At 42.8% G+C, this 27,111-nt stretch overlaps 1 protein-coding gene and 4 non-coding genes across 5 annotated transcripts; all 5 read left to right on the forward strand.

The window, feature by feature from the left end:
- The first annotated feature begins 1,323 nt into the window (after positions 1 to 1,323).
- NOP58 (NOP58 ribonucleoprotein) lies at positions 1,324 to 26,617 on the forward strand. The gene is made up of 15 exons (XM_014879483.2): positions 1,324 to 1,503; positions 4,883 to 4,959; positions 6,648 to 6,700; positions 8,519 to 8,643; positions 9,632 to 9,768; positions 10,953 to 11,017; positions 12,314 to 12,448; positions 13,315 to 13,460; positions 14,413 to 14,539; positions 15,712 to 15,875; positions 16,598 to 16,732; positions 17,926 to 17,987; positions 20,496 to 20,629; positions 25,482 to 25,603; positions 26,289 to 26,617. Exons 1-15 carry the CDS (start codon positions 1,459 to 1,461, stop codon positions 26,343 to 26,345), a joined length of 1,584 nt encoding a protein of 527 aa, XP_014734969.1. The 5' UTR covers positions 1,324 to 1,458; the 3' UTR covers positions 26,346 to 26,617.
- On the forward strand, positions 6,968 to 7,056 carry LOC148223173 (small nucleolar RNA SNORD70). The gene has a single exon (XR_015804959.1). It is a non-coding gene; the product is annotated as a small nucleolar RNA SNORD70 (small nucleolar RNA).
- On the forward strand, positions 11,602 to 11,689 carry LOC148223174 (small nucleolar RNA SNORD70). The gene has a single exon (XR_015804960.1). It is a non-coding gene; the product is annotated as a small nucleolar RNA SNORD70 (small nucleolar RNA).
- On the forward strand, positions 13,555 to 13,638 carry LOC148223175 (small nucleolar RNA SNORD11B). The gene has a single exon (XR_015804956.1). It is a non-coding gene; the product is annotated as a small nucleolar RNA SNORD11B (small nucleolar RNA).
- Positions 14,703 to 14,788, forward strand: LOC148223176 (small nucleolar RNA SNORD11). Its single transcript, XR_015804954.1, has one exon. It is a non-coding gene; the product is annotated as a small nucleolar RNA SNORD11 (small nucleolar RNA).
- Positions 26,618 to 27,111: the final 494 nt, after the last annotated feature.

Here is a 27,111-nt window from a genome sequence, read left to right on the forward strand (position 1 = left end):
TCTTAAAAAAAGCAGACTTTAACCTAAGAACAATCTGTAATCTCATAATGCCAATTTGCTTGCTTGAAAGGGGTTAGTGTTAGCAAACAGGATGAATGCAGTGTTCTGGGGCAGCCAGCTAAGTAACAGTAGCTCTCGCATAATAGTAATAATGCTGCTGCCAGCAGGGCCAAAAGAAGTACTTTAAAACTAGGTGCAACCTGGAAATTCTCTACCTCCTTGAGCCTAATTTCTTTGGCAATATTACTGATTATTGGATTTAAAAAACTGGTTATGTTAGGTAAAATACCAAAGTCTTTCCTTTGGAAAAAAAATCTTCAGAATTACCCAGGTCTACAGATTTCTCTGCCTATTGGCTTTACAGCATACTCCTTACATGGAGGAAACAAAAGCGTGCTGACTCATACAGACGGTTGCATAAAATGCAGCAATGAATGTCTGATATAAATCAAAACCCAAGTGTTTCTTGGAGCCTCTCTTTCTGCGGGCAGGAAAATCTCTGCCTGTTTTCAGTACCGATAACCCTGCCTGTGAAATAAGTGAGGGTTTCTAAGGGCAAGGACCAGCGTTTTCCGGCTGCCTCCCACCGGCACGCAGCTGCTCGGTTCCTCAGCAGGGCCAGGCACAGAAGTAGGTCAGCCAGGCACCGCGCTGTGCACGCCCGAGCTGTGCCAAGGACAAAGCAGGAGGTGGCACCAAAGCAGGAAGGGGCACAAATGGCCGCCCCAGCGCCCCCAGCCCTGCCTTTCCCCGGACAGAACTGCCCGTGCCCCGGGGAGACGACAGCAGCGTTCAAAACGCGTGTTTTAACTGAGCAGAACTTGGTGCTTGTCTGTCGGCGAAGCCAGACCTTTAAACACACACAATCGCACCCTGTCAACAATTCTCCACGTAAAGGAGCTGTCCTCTGTGCGATGAACTGCGGGTCAGACTGTGGGAGCGAGAGCGGACACAGAACGCACTCCTCCGTGTGTGGAGGGCCGGGAGCGCCGGCTGAACCCTGACACCGAGGCCAGTCCGGCTCGGGATCGCCGAGGGGACCACCCACTCACACCGGCTGCGGGATCACTCGGGACACAAAGTCTCCAGCACGGCCACCCGCATCTCGGGGAACACACTCGCTCCCTGCCTACGATGGCTAACCCTGCCGCCAGCTGCGGCACCCGGGCAAGGGACAGCAGTTTGGGTGACTTGCCACAGGGGCACACCGGCGCCTCTCGGCCTCCCGCCTGTTCGTGCGTCAGTGCGCTCCAACCCGCAGAAAGGGCGGGGAGCGGCGCGGGCGCGGCCCCGCCACGTGGCTCGCGGGCGGAAGGCGGCTCTGCCACTTCCGCTTCCCGCGCACACACGCTTCCGCTGCCGCCGCCGCTTCTCCTTCCGGTTCCGCTGTGCGGCGCGCGCGTGCTCCAGCGAGGTCCGGTCTGGCGGCGCACGCGGCGCCCCCCGCCCGCCGCAGCGATGCTGGTGCTGTTCGAGACCGCTGCTGGCTACGCCATCTTCAAGGTGAGCCGCGCCGCTGGGGCTCGGAGGCGCGGTGGCTCTCGCCCGGCGAGCAGTGGCCACCGACCTGCGGCAGAGCAAAAGGGAGGGCGAAGGGGAGCGTGTCGGGCCTGCGGTGGGAATTACGGGGAGACACGGGCGGGGGGGAGAGCGAAGGAGGGCGCGAGGGTCCCCGCATCCCGTGCGCGGAGCGAGCAGGGCCGAGGATGGGAGCAGAGGGGCTGCGTTGTAAGCGAAGGCTCGGGGAAGGGGCTGCTGGAGGAGGCTGGAGGTGCTCGGCGGGCAGAAGGGGAGCTCCTCGGTGCCTGCTGGGCATCACCTGCGGCCCTCGCTTCCTCCCCGCTCCTGATCTGGGTTTGGTAGGAAGTTGTGCACTCGCGGCCGTGCCCCTTTCGGCGTGTGTGGAGACACCCGGGTTTGGGAGTGTTGTCTGTGCCCTCGTGGCCAGCAGAGCCCCGCGGATGCGTGAGGGGGCGCGTGGGAGACGGGCAGCGCCTTCCCGGCTGTGCGGGGCCGCCGCCGGGGCGTGCCCAAAGGCGGGGTTCGCGGGGAACGTGAGGGTCCCTGCGGGATTCCCGTGTCCCGACCTCGCTCCCCTAGAGGGGGAAGCAGACACCTTGACACCTTCCCAGGGTTTTGCCCGCCTCCTGACCGGGTGGCTCAGGACTGCAGCTTCCTGGGGCTTTGAACAAGCCTAAACTAGAGCTGCTACAGTGTCGTGTTGTCTGGCTTTTCTCTTGCTCCAGTGTTGATTCCTGTACTGTTTTACCACCTTTGTCATAGTTTGATCGCAATATCCTTATTTTTTCCCCTCCAGCTTAGTCTTAGAGTTTAGCTTGTGCGAACATGAGTGCAGGTGCAAAGAGAGGAAGGCTCTGATTTCCTTTGCCTGCAGCAGAACTGCACCCTTGCTGCTCTGTGGAGCGCTATATTTCCTTCCTCTGCCCTGAAACCTTTTCCCCTCATTGGGGTGAAGCCATGCAGTTCTGGCAATATTTTAATATAAATTTTAATATTTTAATTTCAGGAGGTAGAGTAGGTGTAAAGCAAAGGTAGGAGGAGGGACATACAGAGAGAACTGCAGGGAGGTCTCTGCAGAGGTGCTGCAGTGTTTGCTGCAGGTCTCAGCAGCTGGGCCTGGCTGTCAAGGCTGTGCAGTGTGGCTGCTGGAGAAGTGAAAGCTCACTGCTGGAAATGAACAGAAGTAGTATGTTGGTTCCTGGGATATTTTTTCTCTTATATTTACATGAACACAAATAATGGATGGGACTGCTGGAGCAGCTGTCTTGGAGCCTTTATTCCATTACAGTCATCAGCCTTATTTTACAGAGTTAAGCACGGGAGATGGAAACAGCTTCAGCCGCTAACAACAGCAGATGAAGTCCTTTGTGTTATAAAGTCTTTTAACAACTTTCTAGCCAACAGCATAATATTAAGAGCTTACAAGCGTTTGCTTAGGCCAATTAATAAAGCTGCATGTGCATCTTGCTTTGAACAATGCTTGCTTGTAATAGCTTAAAACAATAGATAAAGCTTCATTATTAAGCTTACATATTTCTGCTATCTTGCTTAACATATTTTCCTGAGGCCTGTCTCTACAGAGCTCATAGCCCTATTGTTTCTTGACCTTGCATCTTCAACATTCTTTCATTTTGTGAGATTTGCTTTTACACAGCTTTCTGCGAGTTTTATGCCTCTTCCATTTCCCACAGTAGTATTTTATTAAAGTATGTATTTTGAGACAAGCTGTGGTTTTCCTTGCTGATTTTGATGGCAGCTGCCAAGGCTGGAAATGCCAAAGCCTCAGCCACAGTGCCCATCTACAGGGAAAAGGTCTCAATCACCTAGCATTCCTTCCCTGGACAGTGCAGCTGTTCACCTGCAGCCTTGCATTGCTCTTATTCTTGTGGTTTCATTTTGTATTGAAATGTTCTCTGCAGAGTTTAGCTACTTATTTCCCTTCTAAAACAGTTCCTGAAGCCTGGCACTGCTGGAGGGTTGGCATGTTCTTTGTTTTTTAGTTACTTGAGGGTTGGACAGATTTTGTATTTCTCAGTCTTGGAGACAGTTATGGTCACCCCCTTCCCTTTCCAGCAGTGACCACAAGTGTTTGTTGCCAGCATAACTGTGTTCTGTCTTTAGGCCTTGGTGATCAAGAATTGTCTTTGGGAATCTGTGCAGCTCTCACGTGTTCCCTTGCAGGTGTTGTTCCCCCAGGCAGTAAGGGCAAACGGGATACAGTCATGTTCTAGATCTTGGAGGACTTTCTAATCAATGTTACTGTCTTGAAGGACAAATTATTCATAGATGTGATTTTTATATGCTAACAGTCTTGATTTTAGCGGTTTCTATGTCTTTAATTTTCTCTTTGTGCCCATGTCTGTTTATAGAGGCTGAAAACTCTGTAGGCCTTCATGTAGGAAAGATGAACTGGAGGAAAAGAATCATCTGGCTGAGGAAAGGAAAAGTTGCCCCAAGGTTTTTCTGTTCCTCACAGTCACGTAGGAAATAAATTACTATATTTATTTGCTCAGCTACTAATTGAGTTTAAAAAAATACAATCTCCTTCAACCAGGGTTTAAAAATCTGGGAGCAAAATTCATAATACCAGGAATGATTTCTACACTGAGTTAAATTGCAATTGTATTGCATTTGCATTGTGGGGGCAAAACCACAAGACTATTGAGTGAGATATAAAGATCTTGACTGCTCCCCTGAGGAATTTTCTGGGAATTTGCTGTGCACTCTGTATTTTGAGAAATGTATATAGGCTCCGGGAGTGTAAGTGTTAATCTTGTGTTTTTAGAAGCTGAGGGGGTTCCCTGTGTACAGAGATGAGATTAAGCCATTGCTGCCTCTTAGATAATTCTTTGCTCCGTTGATGACCAAGTTGTGGTGATGACTCTTCTTTACAGGGATGTTTTCTTTATTGTTTGGGTTAGCTCTGATTAATGAAAATAACTTGGGAGGTCACTGCTTTCTGTTAGGTTTCCCAGATGTTTTATTTTTCCAAAGCAGTGGCAAATTTGAGTTTGTGTCACTGTGGTTATGAGTGAGTCTTGTAGAGGAGATGGAGCAAGCTCAATTTTGATAAAGAAGAAGAGGGTTTTGCTTTAATGTGCCAGGTCCAGGAGGGGACAGCCATTATTGAAGAACTTCTGTAATTCAGGTGAAAGTAAAAATGTTCACTATTGCCTCTTAGTAGGGTAAAGCTTCTGAGAGAGTATGGTGAAAACAGAAATCACTGAAGTTGAGTTTAACTCAATCAGTGCTAACTACTGTGAAGTGTTTGGATACACTGTAAATGTTTCAGGTTTCCTGGGTTGAAGAGTGTTCAAAAGTGACCTAAATCCAGTTTGTGTTGTGTTTTTTTTTCCTACAGGTTCTGAATGAAAAAAAGCTTCAAGAAGTTGACAGTCTGTGGAAAGAATTTGAAACTCCTGAAAAAGCAAACAAAATGTAAGCAGTGGGGATAGCAGTGTAGCTTGTGGAAAGACTACAGGAAGGCTGCCTGTAGTTACACACAGCTGAGGTTCAGAATGAAGTATTGATTTTTGGGTTTCAGGATTGTAAAAGCTGTGAGCAATGATGGCGTGAAGTTAGATACTCTGAGACGCTTACAATGGAATATCAAAGTGAAAGACATAGCTTACAGTGTAATTAAGCAGCAGAAGTCATTAACATGTGTCACCAAAGCAAAAAATTGAACAATATTTTGCAGCCATGTGGGTGCTTTGACAAGAACATCCAGGCTTGTAATGCTGGAAGTGTCAGTGAAATGACAGAGTTTTGTGCTCACAGGAAATTCTTTTGGGAAAACTAAAGCTTAATCCAGATGGAACTATGTAAAATCACTGTGAATTGAGAACTAGTGTTGCTGCCCATGCCATCAGTGAGAGTTAGCACCACTGCAGAGTTGCACAGATTGCAGTGTCCACTGATCAAGCTGGCGTTTCTAGCAAATTGCCCTAAAGCTGGGGACAGTGGTGGATTCCTTCCAACTCTATCTGGTGTTTTTATTGGAAGATTTCTTACCAGCTTTGATTATAATGGATGCATCTGAATGAGCTATGCCTTTAATATTTGTCTTGCTCTGTAACAGTACTTAGAGCAGAGACCAGAATATCCCACATCTGCCGGGTTGTAGTGTGGTTAATCTTCTCCTGGAGACATCATATTGGCCACTTATTATACAGGATGTGGCTCTTAATGGGATCTCTACTCTGATAAAAATAATTCCTCTTTTGCCTTTCTGAGAAGGCATCAGTATAAGCCTGAAGCTTTTGTTGGGATCTGCAAATGCTTAACTCAAGTATTCAGCTTTATCTGTGACCTTGCTTCCTTTGCAGATACTTGACTCACAAAGAGCACTGGTTAATCAGGGCTGGATTAGTTAAATGCCTGTCCCTGACAAGGAATTTACTGGATTGAGATAACTTCTTAACTGTAACTATATTATCAACACCACAGCCTGTGTGAGGGGTAGAGGGAAGCTGTGCCTAAGGATCTGACACAGTGTGGTTAAACACTGTTCAGATGATTCTTGGCTCTGGTCAGCACTTAGGGCATGAAAGAAATTTTTGTTGTTTGTCTTAAGCTCAGCTCAAAACTTGTATTCTAACATCTAATTACAGGGGAGGACTTGAGGATTCATGGGCAATGAATCAGTTCAAATTTAAAGTCTTTGAAGATGCATTTGGTTGAAAAGCATGTTAAATCTGAGCTGTGCAGGCTCTGCATTCCACAGAGGCAGAACATTTCCTTTTGAAGATGAGTAGGAAGATGCTATCATCAGTCAATCAGGGTGCAGTGTTGAAATTTAAATAGATGATGTCTGTCTTTAAATATGAACTACAAAGCAAAAAGGGAGGATTAGGTTTTCTGGTGTTGTTAGTCCAAGAAATACCAAATCAAAATATCTTTTTCCTTTATATAACTGCTGTGGGACCCAGCTGAAAAGTCACACCAGACTCAGTTGGCCAGTTTAGTGCTCTCAGTCCTTTTTGAAGGTCTGCATATTGATCTCTGCTGTCTTGAAGCCCAAGGGAAAGAGAGGAGTTGTAGTTGCAGGGGCAGAAAAAAGAGAAGATGGTTCTAGCATGTGGTTTATGTACACTTGTTTACACACTTCTGTTTTATTTCTGTAGAGTAAAGCTGAAACACTTTGAAAAATTTCAGGACACAACAGAAGCACTTGCTGGTAAGTGAGTTAACACTGTTATTGCAAAAAAGATCAAATCTCTGCCATGCACTAGTTCACTCATTGCTTACCTGTGTTCATGCTCTTTTTCTTTTCTTAGCTTTGAAATTATAGGTTTTTTAAAGTGAGCTGCTTTTGATGGTTATGAGGTCACCTATCCAGTTCTATAGTGCAGTAAAGATGTAATAAAGTAGTTTTTTCCTTCAGTGTATATTTTTAATCAGCTTACAAATGAGCACCATGTAAGTTGTGATTGATACATGTAGCCTGTCTGTTGTCAATGATGGATTCTTCTTGAAGCTGAATATCACTGATTTGAGTCAACAATTCGTCACTACCACTGAGACAACAGACAGGTATTAGAGAACATTCACTATTACAGCCTGGGTTTTATGGACACATGTTATGCCTGTGATTTTCAGCCTAAAAAAGGTCTGTGTTCTCCTTAAGTTCAGGAGTTTAAGCAAAATAGAAAGCCTTATATTCAATAATTTTTACTAATTCTATACTTAAATGCTTGATGTGTGGTCTGGTTTAAACAGAAATGGTAGGAATTCTAGGCAATAATTCAGAAATGCTGTGACAATTACTGCTGAATGTGCTGTATGACTTCAGTAGGTGAATGTTCTAGGTCACGTTTATAATTAAAGAGCAGTTCTTCATATTCTGATGCAGTAGGGATAGCTTTTAAAGGAAGCAAGCAAGAATGGAGACAACCATCAAATATGAGATGCAAGTGAAAGAGCTGAGATTGAAGCTGTTGTACATTCCTCTCCATGGCATATTTTTTTTTGGTTTTGTCGCTTTTGCATAGCTTTGGATTCAGTTCACGTATAGTTAGGCTGTTAAAAAAAAAAAAAAACAACAACGAAAACATCCAAAACCTTCTACTATTTTGCTTCAAGTTGACTTACCTGTGAAATGGAGAGGTTCAGACTGCTTATGGCTCATTTATTTTGAAGGGAAGACTGTGTATGTAACAGTTTCAAGGGGCTTAGTTGCTATTGTCCAGCTTGCAGGGTGGAGAATTATCTGCCTTGCAGAAGGGTTGAGAGGAAACCCAGCACAGCACTTTGATTTTACTCTTGCATGTCATTAGGTTCTGGAAACCAAAAATCACTGGCTGCTGCTCTGTTACTGCATTGAAGATGTATCAATCACAGAAGTTCAGTGGAGCACAGAGCTGACCCTCAATGAGAGTTGTATAAGTGCCTGCTTAAAATATATTGTGTGGGATTGTAAAGCTTTTACAATCTATTAATATTTGAGAATGAAGAATATCCTTTAAAGATTCTCCTGTCTGCATGCTGTATTAAAAGGGTCTGTCTGACTGTCCAGTTTGGCACCATTCCTGGGGCTTTAGATAGTACATTATCATCATCAGAGAATGCAAATAAGCCATTACTCAATTTAGGATATCATGGTTGCTGCCTAAGGGACCTGGCAAATGGTTGGTTAATTAAATGATACACAAAATAGTCCCATATAACCTTGCCGTTGGAAATGTTAAACATGTATCTAAAGCATATGGCACACTGTTTGTAGGGATCCTGAAACAGAATTGGCAAAAATAGAACTGAAAACATATGGAGAAAGGAGAGGCAACTGAGAGAAGGGTTTTTAATTTAGACCCTCAGAGGAGGAGGTATATAATTTTCTTCTATTTTGATTTTTATTTATTGCATGGTGAAGTAGTATTGCAGCTCAGACTAGAGCTACTGTGGACATTTAAAATAAATACATGAAGTTAGGAGTAATATTTTTGCAGGTTTTAGGAGGGGAAAGAAACAGCATCTTTGGTCTTTTTGTTTCATACAGCATCCACAGCTCTTGTAGAAGGCAAGCTCAGCAAGAACTTGAAGAAGATTCTCAAGAAGATAGTGGCAAAAGATGCCCATGAGCAGTTGGCTGTGGCAGATGCCAAACTTGGAGGTGTCATAAAGGTGATAACTGATTTTGCTGTTTTTCCTTTTGTCTCATGCTGCTGAAGTGCTGTAGTCAGATTGCAGAGATTTTGCAGTTACTGGCAATGGATTACACTGCCAGCGCTGTGTTTGCAGCGTAAAGGATAGTTAATCCCAGTATGTGTACAGGGAAGATGTCTTGAATACACAGGTCAGTGATATGGTAAGAATGCACTAAGCTCTTCAGGTTTGCTTGATTTCTCTCTTAAATATTGGTTATAAACCCAGCAAGTAAAGAAATTAATTTTCCTAATGATTCAATCCAGTAAAAGAGTGAGGGGAGGAACCAACCAAAAAACTTGAGCTCGGCAGACACATATTCCTCCCTAACAGATGCAGCAACAGTAGGATGGTGATTTATTGTTGTGTTGAGAGGGGGCATTGTTGTGCCTTCCTCAGTGTGCAGGCAGCTGTGCACACCCCGTGGTCCTGGCCTGCCAAAGGAAGAAAGAGGTTCACTGGAGGTGGACTGCCTTTTCCAGTGTCTCCTAGGTGTCAAGTTTCCCATCTCATGTCCAATTGCTCCCTGTTCCACTGAACTTTGTTCTGACAACCTCCTCAGGCTTTCTTAGGAGACTGTAGGCTGCAAAATGAGGGTTCAATGTTAAAGTGAATAACAGCAAGGACTTTGAACTAATTATTCAGTCTTGTTCTCTAAAAAAGACGAAGCCCCCAACCCTCTACCTCTGAATTTTCTTTCTGTGGCCAAACTGTTTCTAGTAAACTTCAAAATCTTGAATCTTAAGTTGAATATTCTACATAGCAGATAGAGCATTAATTATAAATTAGGTGGAATATTATCTGTGTGGGGAACTGGGAATGTTACTACCCTGAGCATCAAAAATGGATGAAACTTGTGTGATCATGGAGTTGCAGTGGGAAAACCAGTTATAATGATGTAAAGCTGCTGGAAGAAGGACTGCAGAGAAATGTGCCTGACTTTGAACCATTGATTTCCACACTGCAGGAGAAGCTGAATTTGAGTTGTATACACAGCCCAATGGTTACAGAGCTGATGAGAGGAATTCGCTCACAGGTTGAAGGGCTCATAACAGGCCTCCCTTCTCGAGAGATGGCAGCTATGTGCCTGGGTCTGGCACACAGGTGAGTTCCTACAACAGCTCTGTTTCATCCTGTCTGCCCCACTTCTGTGTCCCTATTTGTACTGTGCTGCTTGAAATGTCTCTGAGTATGTGGCATGGTCTCATAGTCTGTAAGTCAAGATACTTTGGTATCTGAAATCTTGTTTCACCAAGGAAGGGCTTTGCAGTTAGCACCCACCCCTTAGGAAAAGGCTTCATCTTCACCCAAGTGGAAGCTGGTAGCTTTCCTTTTCATGCTTTATACTTCAGGATTTCATCTGGAATGTGTCTGGAGCAGTCAAGGGAGTCTTTTAAAGCTCCATTGCCACTAAGAGACAAGGTGGAGACCACAATTTGATGATTAATTGAATGAATACCCATATCTTAGATAATGCAAGTATTAAAGGCAGAGTTGTTCTTCCCACCTTGTTCTTGCTGCTTTTTAGATTTAGTGGAGTAGTAGTTAAATACAATGTTGTTGGATTAACATGGGATCAAGCATCCATTAGCAAGTAACTTTTAAATCCATATTCTGGTATGAGCTTGTCCTGTCAGAAGCCATTGGCAAGTTAGAGAAATGCTTTGCTGTAGCTAATTCCTTAAAAGTTTGTTTGTTTAGAAAATGGACATTAATTTTGGAAAAGGCGTTTTAAGATGCAAATCCTCATGGATACCAAGTGTCTTTCACTGTAGCATACAGAGAAATTGTTAACATTACATAAAGCCAGATGGTAATGGGCTTTCTCAGACAGTGAGAATCTGTTCCAGGAGGTTTATTTTGTTGCTTCACATTAGTGTTGCTGGCATTTGCTGCTAGGGAGGTGCAGTTTTGTGGATTGCCTCCAGCTGCTGCCCAACTGGAAGTGCTGTTGACAAATACATTTTGTAGGGAACCATGCAGAAAAACCAAGAGACAGTTAATTTCCTGCCACAGCACTCGTGTTCAGTCTGCTGCAGGTGGTACAAATAACCTTTACTTTCCCTTTCACCCCGGTCACAGGGTATGGGAGGGAAACATGTCAGGGCTGTTATGAAGTTTGTGTCAGTGTGGCTTATAGCCACAGCTGAGAGCAGTCAGTGGCACAAAACTGAGCTTGGGTTCAATGAGCCTGTGGACAACTGTATTCATGTTAAAAAGGAACAGGTGAGGCATATTCTGCAGCAGGATGTCAGGATGCTGATGAAGCTGTATTTGTGTCTCCTCAGCCTTTCCCGGTACAAGCTGAAATTCAGCCCAGACAAAGTAGATACCATGATTATCCAGGCAATTTGTAAGTATGTTTAAAGCTTAAATTATTAATGGATTTGGCTTAGGATAGCTGACTCCTGTACATTGACTAAAAAGAAAAGTATTGCTGTCAACTTCCTCCTAGGATGTCTTAGTAAATTGGGCACTGATGTTCAGCTAGGCATAAAGTGTGTTTTCTCACTAGGGTTTTCCACAAGCAGGAACATTTTTCGGGCAATACAATAAACTGGCGTGCACTTTCTCTTAGCCTAGAAATCAGCTGAACTACAGGCAGTGTTAGTTCAGTCCTCTGAGGGCTTTCCTTCCCAACATGCTTCTCTTCTGAGTGATGCTGGGAGAATGGGCCCCACAATTTCTGACCCATCATTTAGGTGGTGTCTTGCATAGAGGGCAATGTAGGAATAGACTCCTATGTTAGGCCTGTGAAACACACTGCGGTGTGTAATGCTGCGTTCTGTCTCCTTGCTTTCTAAATGAAAAACAGACTGAAATTGTTAAAGTAGCTAGGCAAGCCCATTCCTTGTTTTTACTTGAAGACACACACATCGTAATCTGCACACTTGCTGTGAAGCAGTGATGAGCAATCCTGTTTGGAATATTAATTCCCAGACTGTTGCCAATGATGAAACATAGTTAAACTGAAATTAATGATGTAATTCAGTTCCTTCGTCACTACCACTGAGGCAACAGATGGGAATGTTGGTATTGCATTAGCAGGAAATATTTTAACCTCAAGGCTCTCTAGCAATATATGCTGTAGGTGCTCTAATAAACTATAAATCTGGTTATTTGTCATATCTAGTAAATGGTGAGCCTGCTGGCTTTGTATTTGGTACATTTATATTATAAAAGCAACTAAAGGGCTTGCTTTTTAAAATCAAGTAATGGACTACAAGATCAGTTTGTTACTATTAAAACCTTTTTTCCTCAAAGTTAATTGGATGGCTACATTTTACATCAGTTTGTGTGTAGCATTTTGGCTGACTAAGAGGAAGGGTAACTGGCTGCTGTGCTTCTTTTAGGAGGGAATGTGCTTTGCAGCTGTTAGGGAGTTTGTCCAAGATTGGCCTCAAAGTTTTATCACTGAGACCCACTCATAGGAATTCTAACATTTCTATAGTATTGTGCCCAGTATTATGCAGTTCTCTAAAAAGTAAACACTTCTAGTACTGTAAACCAAATATTGGTTTATTCTGGTATTTATAGAGTGAAATACTTCAGGTAATTTCCCTTTACACTGTTTAAATTGGTTTGGTTGAGAGTACCACATTTTTAGGTTGCCCTTTTAGAAAAAGAACTCCATCCTTCTTTCTTCTAGCGCTTCTCGATGACCTGGACAAAGAACTGAATAACTACATCATGCGCTGCCGGGAGTGGTACGGCTGGCACTTCCCTGAGCTGGGCAAAATCATCACAGATAACCTCATGTACTGTAAATGTGTGCGCAAAGTCGGTGAGTACTGAGGCAGCCGAGCCTGGGGCATGGCGGTGAGCACGGTGTGAGACCCACTCACTGCTCACCCAGCTGCTCATCACCCTGAGCAATGCTGCCCTCGGCAGCAGGGCACACGGAGGGCGTGTTTGCATCTGGATCTTAGTGCAATTTGCCATTTGGAAGCTTAAGTGAAAATTAATGCCACATCACCAACCAGTCCTTCATGGACCACCAACACATCTTAGAAGCACAATTAGTCAGAAGACTAGTTTGAAAATTAGTTCCTAATAAACAGATGTAAAGAGAAGTGTTGCCTGTCTCTGAATGTGAAGACGACAACTACTAGAACTACTCATAAGAGCAGAAAGAGTTACTACTATATTTTGCCTCCCCTCTTGGGCTCGTGTGCTTTGTATTGTTTTTTTGGTTGGTTGGTTGGTTGGGTTTTTTTTCTTGGTTGATTTTTTTGTGATAATGAAATTTGCAGTCCAGACAGAGACTTGTGGTTTTAAGGGAGTTTTTTACCCCAGTTGCAGAAACAATGAAATAGATCTGTTTAGTGGTAAGTGACTGCTTCCTGGAATTCTTTTCTTGTAATATTGACACTGAAAATTTTGCAGCAACCAGCTACTGAAAAGGTGAAGTATGTAGTATAGGCTTTCTGGTTTTTTTTTTCTAGTTTCAAATTTAATATTTCCAACCATTCCTGGCTGGTATAAACATAAAGTCAGGACGCTGACATATATTTTAGGAATTTGGAATACCGTGATGGCAGACTTGACTCACTGTTTTTATTTTGGCCTTTTATCTTCATCTGTTTCTGTGCTTTTTTTACTAGTTCATCTCGCCCCCAGCACAAACATGCTTTCATCTGTCCCCCACAGGAGACAGAAGCAATTTTGCTTCCTCTGATGTTTCTGACATCCTACCAGAGGAGATCGAGGAGGATGTGAAGGCTGCTGCTGAGATTTCCATGGGGACAGAAGTATCAGAAGAAGACATAAACAACATAATCCATCTCTGTGATCAGGTATGTACACATGGATAGGAGTAGGACTCTATTTTAGCTGTTTCAGAGCCACTTCTGCCAAGGAGAGCTTTTCCCAGGGCAGTGCTGACACTTGAGATGGCAGTGATGATTCCTGTATTGTTGCTCTCCTGATGTTCAGACATGAGGGTGCACAGTCACTACCTCATCTGAGCCATCTCAGGCTGTCCATGTCTGCACAAGACCTTCTGAAAGTGGCAGTCTTAATTTTGGGAGGAATTTTGCCATCATTGTACTTTTTAAGTATTTGAGATAATAGCATTGCATAGCCTCTTTTTAATCTGTCACTGTGGAAGCTAGGTGATAAACCCTGGATTAAAAATGGACCACTGAAGCCCCAAAAGAAGTAGGAGTTCTACCCTGCTCTCATCTGGGCTGTGTGTGAACAAACATCCTCTGAATTCATTTGTGCCAGTTGGATCTCTTTGTGACTTTACCAGGGAGTGGCAGGGTTAGGAGTTCCTGTTCTTGGTCTAGACCAGGCTGCTTTTTTTAATGTGCGTTCTAATTGTGTATATTTGCATGGAACAAGAAAAGAGCGTGTATCCCATATCAAGAGAGTGGTGGCAAAGATTTATGTCAAAACTGAATATTCCAGGGTTTTGTCCTAAAGAAAATGTCCTTGCTAAGTATTTATGTTCTGCTTCACTGTGTTTGGCATGTTGTCAGCTCCTTTATCAGGAGTTTTGTTGAGAAAATAAGTTGCATAAGGGAATAAGCAGAACGGATCCAATATACTTTGTGAATGTAGCTCTGCTCTGGGAATATGCCCTATATAAAGCTTCCTGTAACTCTGCCTCTTGGCTGTTTGCATTTTGCAATTTGTTAGTCTTCTACCTTGGAATTCTCAGCATTTCCTCCTGTCAGTATATTTATCTCTTATTATTTTTGGTCGTCTGATACTGATACTGTAACCAAACTCTGTCTGTGCCAGGTGATTGAAATCTCTGAGTATCGGACCCAGCTCTATGACTACCTGAAGAACAGAATGATGGCCATTGCTCCCAATCTCACTGTCATGGTGGGAGAACTGGTGGGAGCAAGGCTCATTGCTCATGCAGGTGGGTTGCAGTGATCAATGTAAATAAATCTTAGATGACCTCATGAGGTTTTCTCTGAAGCTGGCCAGCTAAAAGCGTTATGTATGGCCTGGTGAATATATCGTGGTAAATGGGGCGAAGGTAGCACTTCGGGAATCTTGAGAATACCAGCATGAGCTTGGTAGTAGTCTGTGATGATGAAATTCTCAGTTGGCCTGAATTCTTTTTGGAATATGAGGGCAACATAAGTCACTACCTCTTCTGAGACACTTACTGAGCCTGCTGCTGATAGTTCAGGCACTTCCAAGGTAAAAAATTGAAGTGGTGCACTTCAGTGGGTTCCTCTGCGAGCAACCTATGCTTTCAGAGCCCAGAGCACGCTTGCTAAAATAAAAACTGGCTGATGAAGCAGGCAAAGGACAGGTCTCTGTATGGAAATCCAAGGGAAGGTTTATTGGGTTTTGAAGAGAGTCCAGACAAAGACAAAACTGGGTTGAGGGCACAGGGTTAAATATGGGATGAAAGATGTGGGTCTGAGGGTCCAATAGGGACAGGGGAAAGTGGTGCAGAGGAGGGACAGCCAACCAAGGGAACCAATAGGATAACAGGGGTGGGGCAATGTGGCAAAACATAGCCAATGGGGCATCAAAGAAAGGAAGAACATTCCAGAAAGGGTACATCCAAGGTGAATGGGGGTGGAAAAACTGTACAAACCAGTAGAATACAAGACACTAACATGTGCCTGCAAAGGCCTGTGGGAGGGAGGCACATCTCACCATAAACATAGAGGGGTGTTTCTCCTTTCCTGCTCTTGCACTTCCAGGGCTGAAGTGTTACAGCCTCAGTGGCAGAGCCTTGAGCCTCCACAAAAATCCAACGTTGGGCATTTATAGTCAGACTGGTTCAAGGGAGAGTTGTTATGTCAGCTATTTGTGCTGCAGTTCTGTGATAAAATGTTCTTGCTGTCAGACTGTTGAGAATAGGCATTATTCCAGTGGAATATGTTTTACTGAGTGAGCCTTCTTTCCTGATGCTCAAATCAAACCAAGACAGTTTACCTGTTCTTCAGGAAACAAAGGGAAACAGTCCTCCTGAAAATAAGATGGATCTGAGCTTCTTACACTATGCAAAAGCAGGAATCTAGCCTAGCTGCTCCTCTGACAAATCACTCTTGCTGTGTCACCTCTTTCTAGGTTCCCTCCTGAATCTTGCAAAGCATCCAGCTTCAACAGTTCAGTTACTGGGTGCTGAGAAGGCACTCTTCAGAGCACTGAAGACTAAAAGGGACACACCTAAGTTTGGCCTTATCTATCACGCCTCCCTGGTGGGACAAAGCAATACCAAAAATAAAGGAAAGGTAAATTGCATAGTTCTTTACTAGCTTGGCTTTTTCCAGGGCATGAATATCTAGAGCTTCAAGATGGCTTGAACTTCACAGTGAGGCTCTTTCCATGGCTTGCTTTACTGTATTGCTTTGTGATGACATGGAAAATACCACTGTCCTACAAATCTTTGAATATCATTCATTCCTGTTCAAAAAAGGGAATAGCATTGTCCATTTGACATACCTGAGCAATAACAAGTGTATTCCTGCTGAGTTAAGATGTAACACTGGCTCTCTCAAGGGGTGTGTTACTCTTTTCTTCTATGTGATAGTAAACTACAGTGTTAAAGGCTTTAGTCTTGCTTGAAAATTGGACTGGTTTTGTACTAAAGTTATTTACAGCTTGGTCTTAATAAGCATTAAGTCTTTCATAATGCAGGTGTATGAATGTGTTTGAATTGTGGAGAAAGCTGGATATTACACCTCAGACTAACCTAATCTAAAGGTTGGGGTAGAGTAGGATATGTATAACTGACTTGCTGTCTCAGATGTTTCCCTCTATTTATCAAGGAAATAAGGTGGTACATTAACAGTATTTCAGTGTTGAAAGATCGAGTTGCTAATTATTTTTTGGACTAAACATTGCTAGTAAATGGTTACTTTGTTCTTTTGTATGTGGGTATGGTTTCCAGATCAGAGTGAATCATTGCCTTATGTTAAGTCTTAGCATTTAATATTATTTTTGGCTTTTCCAGATTTCTCGAATGCTGGCAGCAAAGACTGCCTTGACTATTCGTTATGATGCCCTTGGAGAGAACACCAGTGCTGAAATGGGAGCTGAGAACAGACTAAAAGTAGAGACGAGACTGAGGCTTTTGGAAGAGAGAGGGGTAAGTCTTGCAGAGAGCTGCATGAAGCTGTCATTCTTGTTGAGGGTATGATTTTCTGACACTGCTTTTTGACTCTTCTCACTCAGTAGCGTGTTACTCTTACCCTGTAGTTTCTCCCAGCTTTGGCTGAGTGTGTAAGTTGGCTGCAGGCATTTGTGTGTCTGCTTCTTCTTGTTTACAGGGTTATATTTATTTGCATTATACTGAAAAATCTTGGTAGTGAACAAGATTAATAAGATCATACCTTTCCATTACCTGCATCTCTATGAATTGCAATTATGGCTTCATAGCTTCTTTTTCTTTATCTTAGAAGGAGTATTTGTGCCAATATTTTTTTTCACCCTGGCTCCTGGAATCTGGACAGAATGTGGTGGTGCTTAGTCTTAGGGAGCTTTCTCTGTAGCTAAAGCAAGATGATAGTCTGCAAATTGCTGCACTGCCCTCCTTCCACCTGATGCATATCCTGGCTCTCCACACCTGCTGTTCCATGTTGCCATCAGCACAGTGTGCTGGGAGTACATAGGGACCCTTTCTTCTTTCAGGTGGCATGCCTGCTGCATGTGATCTTGTGAATGATACGTAGGTTCAGCCTTCCAGTCTAGATCTGATGCCAGTGCTCTAGTACTGGCACCACTAGAACAGAAAAGAAAAATCCAGAAAAACCTGCCCACTCTCTTCCTGGAAAGTGAAACAACCCATCAGAACAAAGGCAAGGAGACATGTTAACACTAAAAGACGAACCAGTCACCTGACAAGTACACATTTTAATCTAGTTTTGGGCCTGTGTCGTCGCTTTAAGGGTGGCTTTATGCCAGCTGTAGGGTGATACCTACCCTGACATGCAGTTATTCTTGCCAAAGAAAAGAAGTGCACAAATTTGAGCTGCTTTTGTGAATTTGGATGTTATGTCATCTGACTGTTTTATGTTTGGTACAGTAGTAGATTCCCCTTACTTGAATTGGGCTCTTGAAGAGCAGCATTAGGAAGGCCATTCTCACCTCAGCTTTCCTCACCTCAGTTATATTCCACGTCACTACTCTACACTCAGGTGTAAAACTGGTGCAGGTACACAAGAGCTTGACCCACAATATATGTCTGTCTTTCCATTTTTTAATTCAAGAGCTGAATAACTTGTGCTGTGAATTCTTTTCCTTATGAGTAATTTGTTTTTCCTATCTAAATCTTTGTTGTAGATAAGAAGAATAAGTGGCACTGGAAAAGCCTTGGCCAAGACAGACAAGTATCAAAACAAGAGGTGAATAGTTTTTCCTTTCAGCTTGGCTGAGTAAAAATAACTCCATGTTTTTGTTTCTGAAAAGCTCTTTGGTTGTGGGCTGAGTTGACCTAAGATCCAGAAAACATTTCCTATGCTTTTTAAACATTGATAATAAGTTCTGTTGCTAATAAAATTTTCCTTTTTCCCGGATTTTATGATAGTAAATTACTGACATCATCAGATAGCTGGTACTTTAGGTGCTACTAGCAGTACCCCAAAAAGCAGGGTGTTATTGTATAGCACCTTTAATTACAATTCCCAGTGAAATAATTTTGAGAAAATCAGAACTTGAATTAATTTCTTTGACATGGAAGCTATCCTAGAGACCTACTTAACCATCTTATTCTCAAAAAAAGGAAAAAAACAGGCACCACTTGTTCTGAGCAAAGCTTCATCTTCTTGTTTAAGTCTTAGAAGTAACAGGTCTTAAGCAATAGATAAGGTCTTTATGTACTGTGGACACTGTTAAAACAGTTTCTGGTACCCAAAGTGACACTGTAAATTGCAACTGGGGCAGCTGAACATCTGAGGATTTAAACAAGGTATTCTTAGTCTGCACTGTGACATGTGGGTTTATTGCTTAATTTGGTTGCAGGCTTCTTCCTTAGCTTGGCCTGCTTATTTTGCTGAGCCTTTGGTGTAGAGAGGGCAAGAGCTCGGCAAGACCAGGGCTCTGCTCATTCTGAGAGGAAAAAAAAAAGCACTGTTGCACCCATCTGCAGCCCCCAAACATCTTTCTGGAGTCTAGCTGTAACTTCTATTTCCGTATGCCAGGCATTTCCAAGCGTAGTGACGGCTGTGATTTCCGGAGCAGCTTTTGCAGACAGTGTCAGTCAGCAAATGAAGCATCAGGGCATGGCAGGAGCTGAGGGAGGAGGTTGTTAAGGAGACAACGTAGATTCTGGGGTTTGACCTCTTGAAATGAGGAATCATGAACTCCTGCCAGGACATGTTTCTGCTGTTAGACATTCTTTGCAAACATGTCTAGGCTTGGGGAGAATCTGAAGATAGTTCCTGGCTGTCTGGCATAGTCTGGCTGCCTAAAAGGAAAACTAACTCAGTACTTATCAAATTGTCCTTGTAGTACAAAAATGGCAGTACTGCATGGGCATGTTAGAAGGGCTAAAATGGTGCTTTAAGGAGATGGGCAAAAACCTTGGTCTTCTGTGGAAATGTGGATTTTGTATGAATAGCTAAATCAAAGTAATGTATCAGAAGTTAATGCGAGTTAGTTTTTAGAGATGAGGTTCAAGTGAAATATTTCTGTATGCTTTCCAACAAAGATACAAGAGATGCTATATTTGTCTTATTTATGCTTTTGTGGTTTTGGTTTCAGTGTTTTGTTTTTATTTAGCTGTACTATGGCAATGACAAGGAAGCCAGTGAGAGCTCACTTTGGTTTAACTGAAGCAGAGTGCACCTTTTGCAAAAGGCTGCATAATCAATTTCTTTAAACCAATATGCAGTTTTAATACCATAAGAATAATCTCCCATGTTTAGAGGATGAGTTGATGGTACTGTCTGCTGGCATTGTGACATGCTTCCCAGCCCAGGCACTCAGCTTCAGTTGCTTTAATAACCTGTGCCAGGTAGCTACTTCAGATTTCAGAAAAGTTGATTATGTGACTGGGGAGGAAATATTCTAGACTCTGTGTTTTAAAGCTCCTTTTTTCTTCAGTAGGAATTCTGTTCTGAGTAAGAAAAGAACTTCTTCATTGCTATTTGATGATTCAGTTGCCCCTTACAAGTTCCAGTTAAAGAGCACGGGATTTCAGGGTGGCTGGTCCTCTAGAGCCTGTAGAGGAGTTTGGGACTGAACAAACGAGCATGGAATAACTGAGAAGAGGCAGTTTCAGACACAGATTAGATGTTTGAATGTCCCATAAATTCAGTGATACAGGTTGTACAGCAATGAGCCATAACATAACCCTGCCTTGTAAGTTTGCCCTCTCGGTATAATGGTGGAGAGGCAGTGTAGAAAAAGCAGAAGCAAAGCTACTTCTAATGCTTTGTGTGTGTGTGTGTGTGTGTGTGTGTGTGTGTGTGTATATGTATTATTACCCCTAGGGTAATATACCAAATACAATACAGTGATACAGCAAATGGTGGGAAGTTGTGTGCTTATGACCATATGGCTATGCTGGATAGGCTTTCACCATCAGAGAAATCAATGTAATGGGTAATTCAAGTGCTCTGTTGAGCCTTGTACAGGTATAAACCAGGATCAAACTCTTGGTTAACTGGTGTTTTCTTTTCAGATCAGACTGTTGTACTTTGTGGAGTATCTCTTCCCTAGTCATGATTACTGATAAAGGCACTGTGTATTGGAGGGAGGACCTCACTATCTGTAGATGCTTTGTTAGCTGAGCAAGATTGATTTTCAGATATTCTTGGTAGGTTGTGTTGGAAAGTTTATGTTCAACTGCAGGGTCTTACCTGAAGGTTTGCTCTTCTTAATACATAAACTGACTTTTTTCTTCATTACAGTGAAGTAAAAGTTTATGACCCCTCTGGTGACTCTACACTTCCTGTTGTTTCCAAGAAGCGCAAAATTCAGGAGGTGGATGAACAGGACACAGAGGTTGCAGTGAAAGCCAAGAAGTTCAAAGCAGAGATGAAAGGTTGGTTGCTGTACCTGTGCTGCTGCCATGTCACTGGTTGCATTGTGCAGTTGGGTTTTAGCATTTACAGCCAGCCACAATACTTGGGTATTCTCCTTGGGAATGACAGTGTATTTAAAAAAGGTAATGATCCTTTATAGATTGACCAGACTGCAGTCAAGACTACAAGCAGTTGTAAGTGTATAAGAACATTTAAAAACAAAACTCTACTCATATTCTTGCAGAATGTCTTGCTCAGCAGATTTGTATTTAGTATTTAGAAGACAGGAAATCTGCTCTCTGTAAAACCAGAACATGCCCTATTTTCTTTCAAGAATACTATTTTATTCTGTCTAGAAGTGTTTTCTGGCACGTTTCAACATATAAAAAGGTCAGAATTTGACGTGAAAATGACACTTGGAATTTTCCGTCTGAATTTACGTAATGTATGAACAATTGTTATTCTCTGGGGAGCTAAAACTGAACTATGGACACAGTTGCTCTTTCCTTCTCTGATAAGTTACTCTGTGAAGGAATATTTTGAACTGTGACTGCAAAATAATCTAGTTTAACATTATGGTTCATTTTAAGAAACACTCTGTTCTCGCCAGTGTTTAACTTGGGAGGGGAAAAAATGGGGAAAAAGAAGGTGACTTAAAGTCACTTCCGGAGATCCAGAGCCAGATCTGGGCATGGACTACTCACATGTTTTGCCAACTACCCGTGTCTGCAGCAGGTGAGGGCTGTCAGAGCCTTCTCTTTCTGCCTTCTCTGCTGCTCTGTTCTGGGGGATCAGAGTGTGGATATGCTGGTTCAACACCTCTTCATGCTCAGGTGATGGGAGGTGTGATCATTCCAGACACTACTTGGTTCATGATGCCTGTGTACATGGAGGGACCAACTTGCAGGAATCTAAGCATAGCTGAAAAGTAAAGTTACACTGGAGGGAAGGGGAATCCTTTGTGCTGTAAAGCTGAGATCTGAGCCCCAGCTTGTTCTCTTGCACTTAAATAATGAGAAAAGGACATGAGTACTTTGGAGACTTGAACTTTGCCCATTTGCTTTTGGAGAATGTGGGTGTTCTCACAGGTACTGCTTTTGAACTAACTTCCCTTGCTATAGCCAGAATTGTTCCCTCGGGCTTCCCCTGCATTATCAAAGCAAGTGTTGACATCTCACCCAGCAGGAGCTCATTACAGGTGAAATACATTACATGGACTTCCAGTCTGCTCTTTTGTATTTTGAGGAGGATATTTCTGTGCATAGTTATATTATTCAGTGGTTGGTGCTCTTATACACAAGCCTGCTTGTGTTTGCTTCATTTACTTTATTTCCAGATTGGGAGTTGGGTGGAGCTTAGCAGGTATCCTTGAGCTGGAGGTAGTGTCCAGAATACTTGTGGACTACTGAAATCTGTGCTGTTTGACTGGTTGTTTTTCAGATTTCCCCAAACCTGAAGTACAAGCTTCAGATGTGTTGCTTTTTTTTCCCTTGAAATATGGGTCATTCTTCAAATATATCATTAATAACTAGCTCCTGCTTTTTCCCAGTTCTTTGTATCAGCTGAGTCATTTTATTTGACTACTCGGGCATTAGTGCTAACTATGCCAGTTGCTTCAGAATACAGAAGAAATGTTTCCAGAATTTATCTTATGTCACCTCTGTGCAGAATTAATCCCTTCAACCTGTCCTCTTGTACCCTTGAAAATAGCATTGCCTCGCATTTCAAATTATATTTGAGTACCCAGCATAGGTACGTGGATTTCCCTGGCACCTGCTAGACAGACCATAGCCTTGCTGTTTTCCAGCATGATTTCCATGACTGCAGAGTGTGCTAGTGGGGACTTGGTGGTCCTAGAAGGTTGAGGAGTTCAGCAAGTCATATAATACACAGAAGAGTGCAGAGGAGGTTCCAGCTTTAAGATTTATGTTGCATGTCCACTTGAATATGCATGTGAGCCTTAAATGTCTGCTGTTCTTGGCTCTGTTGTTTTTTGCTGCAGTGCTCTATTCAGCTTTTGCCTGGTCAGAGATAACACATCGAGACAGTGTGTTGTGAAAGAAGTTTCTGCCCCCTCCTTCCCCATGCTGTTTGTGCAGCTGCATAAAAAATGGGGGTGGTAGAAAAGTAGTCCCAGAAAAAAAGGCATTCTTCAGCCAGAAATTTTTATTTGGTTTGTATTACAAGAGGAAGATAAAGGACAGGAAGGAGCTGGGAAGCAGCCACTGAAAAGTTTTGGTCAAACCATTGCTTTTAATATCTGTTGTAAAGGGGGACAGTATTTTGCATTTTGCCAGCCCAACGTGTAAGTGTTACTGCAAGATGAGATTTGTGGTGTTTTTTCTCTCCCTGTTTGGGGTGCATGAATGGCAGTACTTCGAGTGGGAACTGGCAGGGGGTTGGAGGTTGAGGTGTGGAAGGATTAGTGCCTGAAACAAGTTACAATCCACTTCAGGAGCTGTCTGTTAAAACCTGTTTTCATGTTGATGAAGGGAAGTAGGGCAGATGTTTTTGTGACTGTGGTCTTTGAAGTTGGATGTGGCCAAACAGAATGCATACCACCAGCAGGGCTAGCCAGTGCCCCCAGGGAAGCCTTCAGCTTGCATTTAGCATCAGGATATGGTAGCAGTTAGTGACTCGGGAAGGTATCTCCTGAAAAGAGAAATATCTTGAATTAATGGCATTAATGGAGTGAACTCTGCAAGATACAATAGAACAGCTTGACAGAGTGCCCTTACTGATAGGCAGTGTGACTTTATTCTGTATGTGGGGAGCATTGTCTAGAGGATGTACATCAGGCTTGTGTGTAAAAGCTTTGACAAAAATGGTGGAAAATGGGTGAGTGGAACTACTGCTGGTGATGTCCAGCACTCACAGGGCCATCAGTCAAACTGCTCTTCAGGGTGCTGCTTTCTGTGCTTCTGTGCCTCAATCAGAGCTACTGCTTTCCTTGTCAGCTGCTGTGTATCACAAAGAAACCCCCACTGGCCTTGATTGACTTAGAAGTATTGCACCTAGAGGGAAGAGGCCAGCACCCCTGGAGCCTTTGTCCTCATTCTGGCTAGGTACAAATATGTGAAGTCTTGTGATGAGCTTTGCTAGAAGGCAGCAGCTGGAATCTTCAGGGAGGGGTCTGCTGCTTGCTGTGAGAAGTGACAATGCCTGTGAGTGTCCAGTGCATCATCTGCACCGTAAATTGTGACAGGTTCCACTGCCTGGTGTGTCAGACTTGATGACATGTAGGGTAATAACAACAAATTATTTTTTCAAGGTTACCACCCGGCGTTTTTCTTGGAAAGGCATATCTTACTAATCCATGTAGCATAGCAAAATACAATGTGTATGCTTCTGTTATACAGTGTGGCTTTGATATAGTTGATGCTTATTTTTCAGCTACTTTTTATTTCCCCATGTCATACATAGGGAGGTGAGGACACTTATTTTTATACCTGTTTTGAATGCCTTATGCTCGCAGACTGTTCTCTGTGAATTTTGTATATTGCAGAATCCACTCAAAGTTATATTTACCAGGTTTTTTTATCTAGAATCTTTTGCTCTTTTGTTTCTGGTATGTTTTTTAATGTCAGAAAACTGCATGTGTTAGTTGGCTGTATTCTTCTGTAGACGTGTCTAGAAATTTTTTACCCTGAAGCCAACTTTTTTTATCTGAAGCTAATGTTGGAGGCAGAGTTTGAAATGTATTTTTGACTCATATAATCCTTCTTCTGGCTTGAGGAACTAAACTTGTGGCAAAGTACAAGATGTTAGGACGTTATGTGGTTTGGGTCTTTTTTTTGTAATTGAGCTTGTTCATTTTGTAAGTGGTGAGTGAGTGTTCTTGAAAATGAAATTGATTCTTTCCTGGGGGACACATGGTGAGAAAATGTCTTGAGTCATACCTCCAGTAGCAGCTATACATGCCACAAACACCACTGGTTTCAGCATCAGTTTTGTAGCTGCTGAAGGACAGTGGTTGCTACATCATGAACTTAGTCATGAGTACTGCGTGAAACTTGGTATTCAGCACTAACTCAGCTGTGCAAATAAATTTGACTTGGGTGTGCTCCAGTAACAGCCTGGCTGCTGCATAGGCTGTCAACTTGGTAATGATTTCTTGGTTTCTTTACCTTGAGATTCCTAAGACTGTGGGATGTATTCTAGGAAGTGAGTGGTAAATCACAGTTCCATTACCACTGTGATTAGATAGGGCAGCTGTTGATTAATAGTTCTGACAAGTAACTCTAAGGTCATTAGTAAATCTTCCCCTGGGTTGATGTTACCCTCAGCTTATATAAATAATATTATAAATAATTCCTGTTGTCCAGGATAGGGGAGTGTTTCTGCATTAAATGCTTGAAGTTGCATTGAGATCTTTGTGTTTGCCGATCTAAACAGTAAAGAAAACTGGTCTGTTTCTTAACAAATTTCCATCATCAAGATAGAGAAATCAGTTGTGAACGAGCTACTGCTGACTAAATGTATTTCTAAGGCGGGATTTAGAGTCCGTTTGCTGCTCATGTGTGGCTTGTAAAAATATTTGCCAAACTGTGGATGGTCTCTTTTCTGATCGAGTACTTGAAGGTAATTTGGCAAACAAATGAAAACATGCAAGCTTGCTTTAAACTCTGGGAGCAGCATATAGGAATAGTGTGATGTGCATTTGCCAGAAGAGGTGAATAGCGCAGTCTGAACACTGTCACTCATGTCTTAAGTAGCTGTGTGTTTTGATTACAGCAGGGAGTAGTTCTGCAGGTAAGGGCAAGGCAGAGGGTAAATAGGAGTCATTGCATCTTCTGATGCCTCATAGCTTTTGCTTTTGCACTCTTAATAACTGACAACCTGCCTGTCATTTTTGTCCTTCCTCTGGTACAGAAGGGACAGCAGTAGAAGATGGTGAACCTGTTAAAAAGAAGAAAAAGAAAAAGGATAAGGAAAAGCAAGCTGAAGAAGAAGAGATACTGAGTGAGGAACTGCCCACCAGCCCTGTAGTTGAGGTGAGGTAGAATTGCACAGCTGCCTGATTCTTTTGGGGAATGTGTTCTCTCCAAAACATAGAGTGAGGGGTGGGGAGAAATTCTTACATGTGTACTCCACAGCGTGCAAATAGTTTTGTACTAGTAACTTTATTTTGTGATATCTGTCAATGTCATGTTCAAGACGATTTGCATTACAAAATAAGATCTGCAAAGTTTGTGACTGCAATGCCTCCATTCCCCTCCTGTCCTCTGCCTGCCCCCAGCTCTAGTCTTCTCCTCTTTGCATCTTTTCTAGTGGGAAGAGTGTACCTTGGTGCCAAGGACAGGCATCTGTCTCCACTTTGGGACTTGTGGGGAGCAGAGGCTGTACCTGCTGATTTGATATCTTCTAGCAGATGGGACCAAACCCAGCTGTTTTCTCAGTTGTGAAGATCTGTTCTTAACACAGGGTTACATTTTCTGCCCTGTGTGCATATCAGCTGCAGGGCCTGAGGGCAGTGCTGAGCTGTGACAGCGTGGCACAGCCCCCCTGCCCCTGTGAGCAGCCAGTGCACTCAGCAGCTGAGGAGGGACATGGCTTGGGTTGTGCTCTGCTGAGCAGGCAGCTGGGGTGATGCTTGGGCTGGAAGCCCTGTTGCCTAGCTACACGTGTTGCTTTGCTCTTCCTTATGCTTTGTTCATGGCAACGTTTGTTTGTTTGCAGAATACAGAGAAAAAGAAGAAGAAAAAAAAGAAAATGAAAAGTGAGGGTGAAGACTGATGTGGAACAGGGGAAAACACTGGCCCTTGGACAGCTGCTTCGGAGTAGCATTTCTCAGTATAATTTGTTTAGCCTCTTGCTGAAAACTAACTTCCCTGTGCTGCAAGAGGGCAAGGAGAGGGGCTTGATAGCTGTCTTCTCCCTGGAACAGGATACCCTGGTGTCTTTGATAATTAGGAGGATTACTGGTTTCTTTTGTTTAAAAGCTCACAATAGATCCTCTTTTTACAACTGGTCCCTTCTGATAAGGAATAAAAACATTTTTATGGAGATTTTATGCCTCTGTCTTTTGACTTGTTTTCTGGTTTTTCTAGCCATTATTAGGACTATGTCTAAGATGTATTCTTTTAAATGACTGCTTAGTTCTAGAGTTCTAAATGTGTAAATGTTCTGTTGCAGTTTATTCTCTAAAGATTTCAAAGGTTGCAATATCCTTAAATTTTTCATAACTCGGATACAAATATCTGTGCATGATATCAAAGATGCTTTAAATAGCTGAGGTGTGTTACCGAGTCTTCACTGTAGTTCTCTTGATAAAGCCTTTTTTAAGCATCTTCCAAATGTTTTGGTTTTGCTGCACTGACTAAAAAAATTCAGATGCATGTTTTGAGCATATGTGAAGTAGCTTTGAAATTATTTCATGGTAATTGTAGCAAGTTCCCTCACTTGATTGAGAAACAAAACTAAGCGAAAAAGCAAGCAAAAAACCCTAAAACAAACAAAAAAATCAAAGGAAAAAAAAGCCAAACCCAAGACAAAATTACTT

The sequence above is a fragment of the Sturnus vulgaris genome, chromosome 7 (assembly GCF_052056855.1).
Source record: "Sturnus vulgaris isolate bStuVul1 chromosome 7, bStuVul1.hap1, whole genome shotgun sequence".
Taxonomy (NCBI): domain Eukaryota; kingdom Metazoa; phylum Chordata; class Aves; order Passeriformes; family Sturnidae; genus Sturnus; species Sturnus vulgaris.

Bases quoted from the DNA above. Each gene is read 5' to 3' on its own strand.
- NOP58 (XM_014879483.2), top strand. From the start codon at position 1,459: ATGCTGGTGCTGTTCGAGACCGCTGCTGGCTACGCCATCTTCAAG. The intron at 14,540-15,711 runs GTGGGTTGCAGT...ACCTCTTTCTAG, and splicing joins AAGGCTCATTGCTCATGCAG to GTTCCCTCCTGAATCTTGCA. The intron at 25,604-26,288 runs GTGAGGTAGAAT...GTTTGTTTGCAG, and splicing joins CCACCAGCCCTGTAGTTGAG to AATACAGAGAAAAAGAAGAA.